Source organism: Corylus avellana, chromosome 1, assembly GCF_965113065.1.
Source record: "Corylus avellana chromosome 1, dhCorAvel1.hap1.2, whole genome shotgun sequence".
NCBI lineage: Eukaryota > Viridiplantae > Streptophyta > Magnoliopsida > Fagales > Betulaceae > Corylus > Corylus avellana.
This window is the reverse complement of record NC_142490.1, coordinates 10,809,311-10,811,412: the sequence shown is the minus strand read 5'-3', so window position 1 is coordinate 10,811,412 and position 2,102 is coordinate 10,809,311. Positions and strand designations below refer to the sequence as shown.

The following is a 2,102-nucleotide window of genomic DNA, read 5'->3' as shown; positions in this document are numbered from 1 at the left end:
TAGAAGAAGATAGATTGCCCAAGTTTTGAATCATCAAATTAGTCGTCACTTGAGAGTACAATCAACTCTACAATATCTCTCATCCTCTTCTCTTATCTCTATCTGCACTGGAGATCGAGGGTGAAAATGCAAATACTAAGATAAAAAATTAGAAAAAAACCAAAAAAAAAAAAAAAAATGCCAAAAATAGATTTTTTTTTAAAAAAACCACTAATATTATTATATTCTTAATTAGTGGGTTGATCAAGAAAATTTGGTATCATCAAACTCAGAATTCTCCACTCCATCTAACAGCATTTCTCGGTTACGGCATTCGTGACTGCAGAAGGCTTTTTCACCCCTGAAATATTTGTTAGAACAAACACTTGGGATTAGATTTATCACAAAATAAAAATAAAAATAATAAAAACTGGCTGAGACTTTGTTGAAGTTAATATAGAAGAATGCATTTTAGGATAAGCATAAGGTTTTTTAGTAAGAATTTTGGCTTTAATTTTTAAAATAAATAATAATTTAACATATGTTAAGAGAGATTTTGAGTTTAGCTATATGAGAATGAGTATTTTATTAATTAAATGATTAAATTTATATTTTTTTTAAAAAAATATTGTATAAAAAAGAGAGTAAAGAGAAATTATTAGAAAAAGAATATAGAAGCTTAATTTAATCATAAGCAAAATAAATATATATGTTTTAAACGAAGAGAAGATATAAGAAAAATGAGGTAACTTAACAAAGAGAAGGAAAGGGACCAAACCTGTAAATGTAAATATCTTTACTCTGTTCCAGATTCTTCCTGCAAGTGTAGCAGAGGCTGAGGAAGTCCTGAAACGCAGCGTTTGGCTCTCCCGGCAAAGAACAGTAGCTCTCAACAATGCAGTTATCAAATATCCGCGTCGTTCTTTGAATAGGCCCGCGAGATATCACGCACGTATAATCCTCAGAGAGCTCCATCTCGCTCACCGAGAGATTACCCGCAACAACACGCGGGGATCCGAATTCTGATAGCTGCAAATTCTCGGCCGTTGATATTGGAGACTGATCACTCGGAGAAATCGCAGAGGGTGGCAGAGGAGGGATTTGAACTCGAAGGTTTGTGCCAAAGAAGACCTTTCCATTGCTGGGTTTTGAAGGACTCTCTGCAATACTTCCATCGGCGATCAGAGTATCCACGAGAGCAAGGCCAACGCCTTTGGAGTCGATTTTTTCCCACGAGCAGTGTTTGTTTCTCGAGAAAGTTTTTGGTGACTCTGGTTGGCTTCTGTAGGGGTGCCCAAGAGGAGAGAATGGTAAGGTGTCAAGAATTGAGGTTGGACTAATCAAAAAATCAGTTTCAGAGAGACCCTTTGCTGTAAAAGCTCTGAATCTCGGAGAATCAAAGAAAGATTGAACAGGTCTGCTGCGTTTCTGGGTGGGTGATGGCTGTTGAGAGCTGTGATCAGTCATCAAGGATTGCTTGCCGCTCACTGCTCTAGATCTGTTTCTCAGCATTCTCAGCCCAATCGGGTAAGCTTTAGATGAAAGAAAAGTTGATTTACAAAGAAAGAACAATAACACTCACAGAGAGAGCTCACCTGAAAGATCAAAAACAAATTCCAATCATAACAACTTGCATGCAAGCCATTTGAAGAAGAAGAAGAAGAAGAAGAGCAGGAGAAGGGTAATTTTATTCTCTGGTGGTTTTCAGAAAGAAATGGCATAAATATGATTTACAACACCCCATGAAAAAGAAAACTCATCAATCATCATCAATACTGTGTAGTAAAATCCAAATGAAAGATGTCTTTATTTCTCTCAGACTCTGCTTTCTGGTAGTGGGTTTTTCACTCCTGCCATCAATTACACTCAAGTCACATCCCTGGCCTCCTTTATTCAGTCTCAGTACTTTGCAAATCGCAACGAATTAACTTGCAAACAGAGAAAGTGGGCAAGAGGAAAAAAACAACAAAGGGAAGGCCTTTTAACTCAAAAGAGGAGAGTTGTGTTGGGTTCTAGCCATTTTTAAAGAAGAAGATGAAGAGGGACTGAGGAAGGCATGTGCATGATAATCAGTGGTTTTGACAACACAGCTGCCTCAAACTTCTTGATTTTAAAAGGCACAC

At 37.1% G+C, this 2,102-nt stretch overlaps 1 protein-coding gene across 1 annotated transcript; it reads right to left on the bottom strand.

Moving 5' to 3' along the window:
- On the bottom strand, nucleotides 1-2,102 carry LOC132170818 (FCS-Like Zinc finger 8). Its single transcript, XM_059581934.2, has 2 exons — nucleotides 758-2,102; nucleotides 1-340 (listed from the first exon to the last, which is right to left on the bottom strand). The coding sequence occupies exons 1-2, from the start codon at nucleotides 1,489-1,491 to the stop codon at nucleotides 244-246; spliced, it is 831 nt and encodes a 276-aa protein (XP_059437917.2). The 5' UTR covers nucleotides 1,492-2,102; the 3' UTR covers nucleotides 1-243.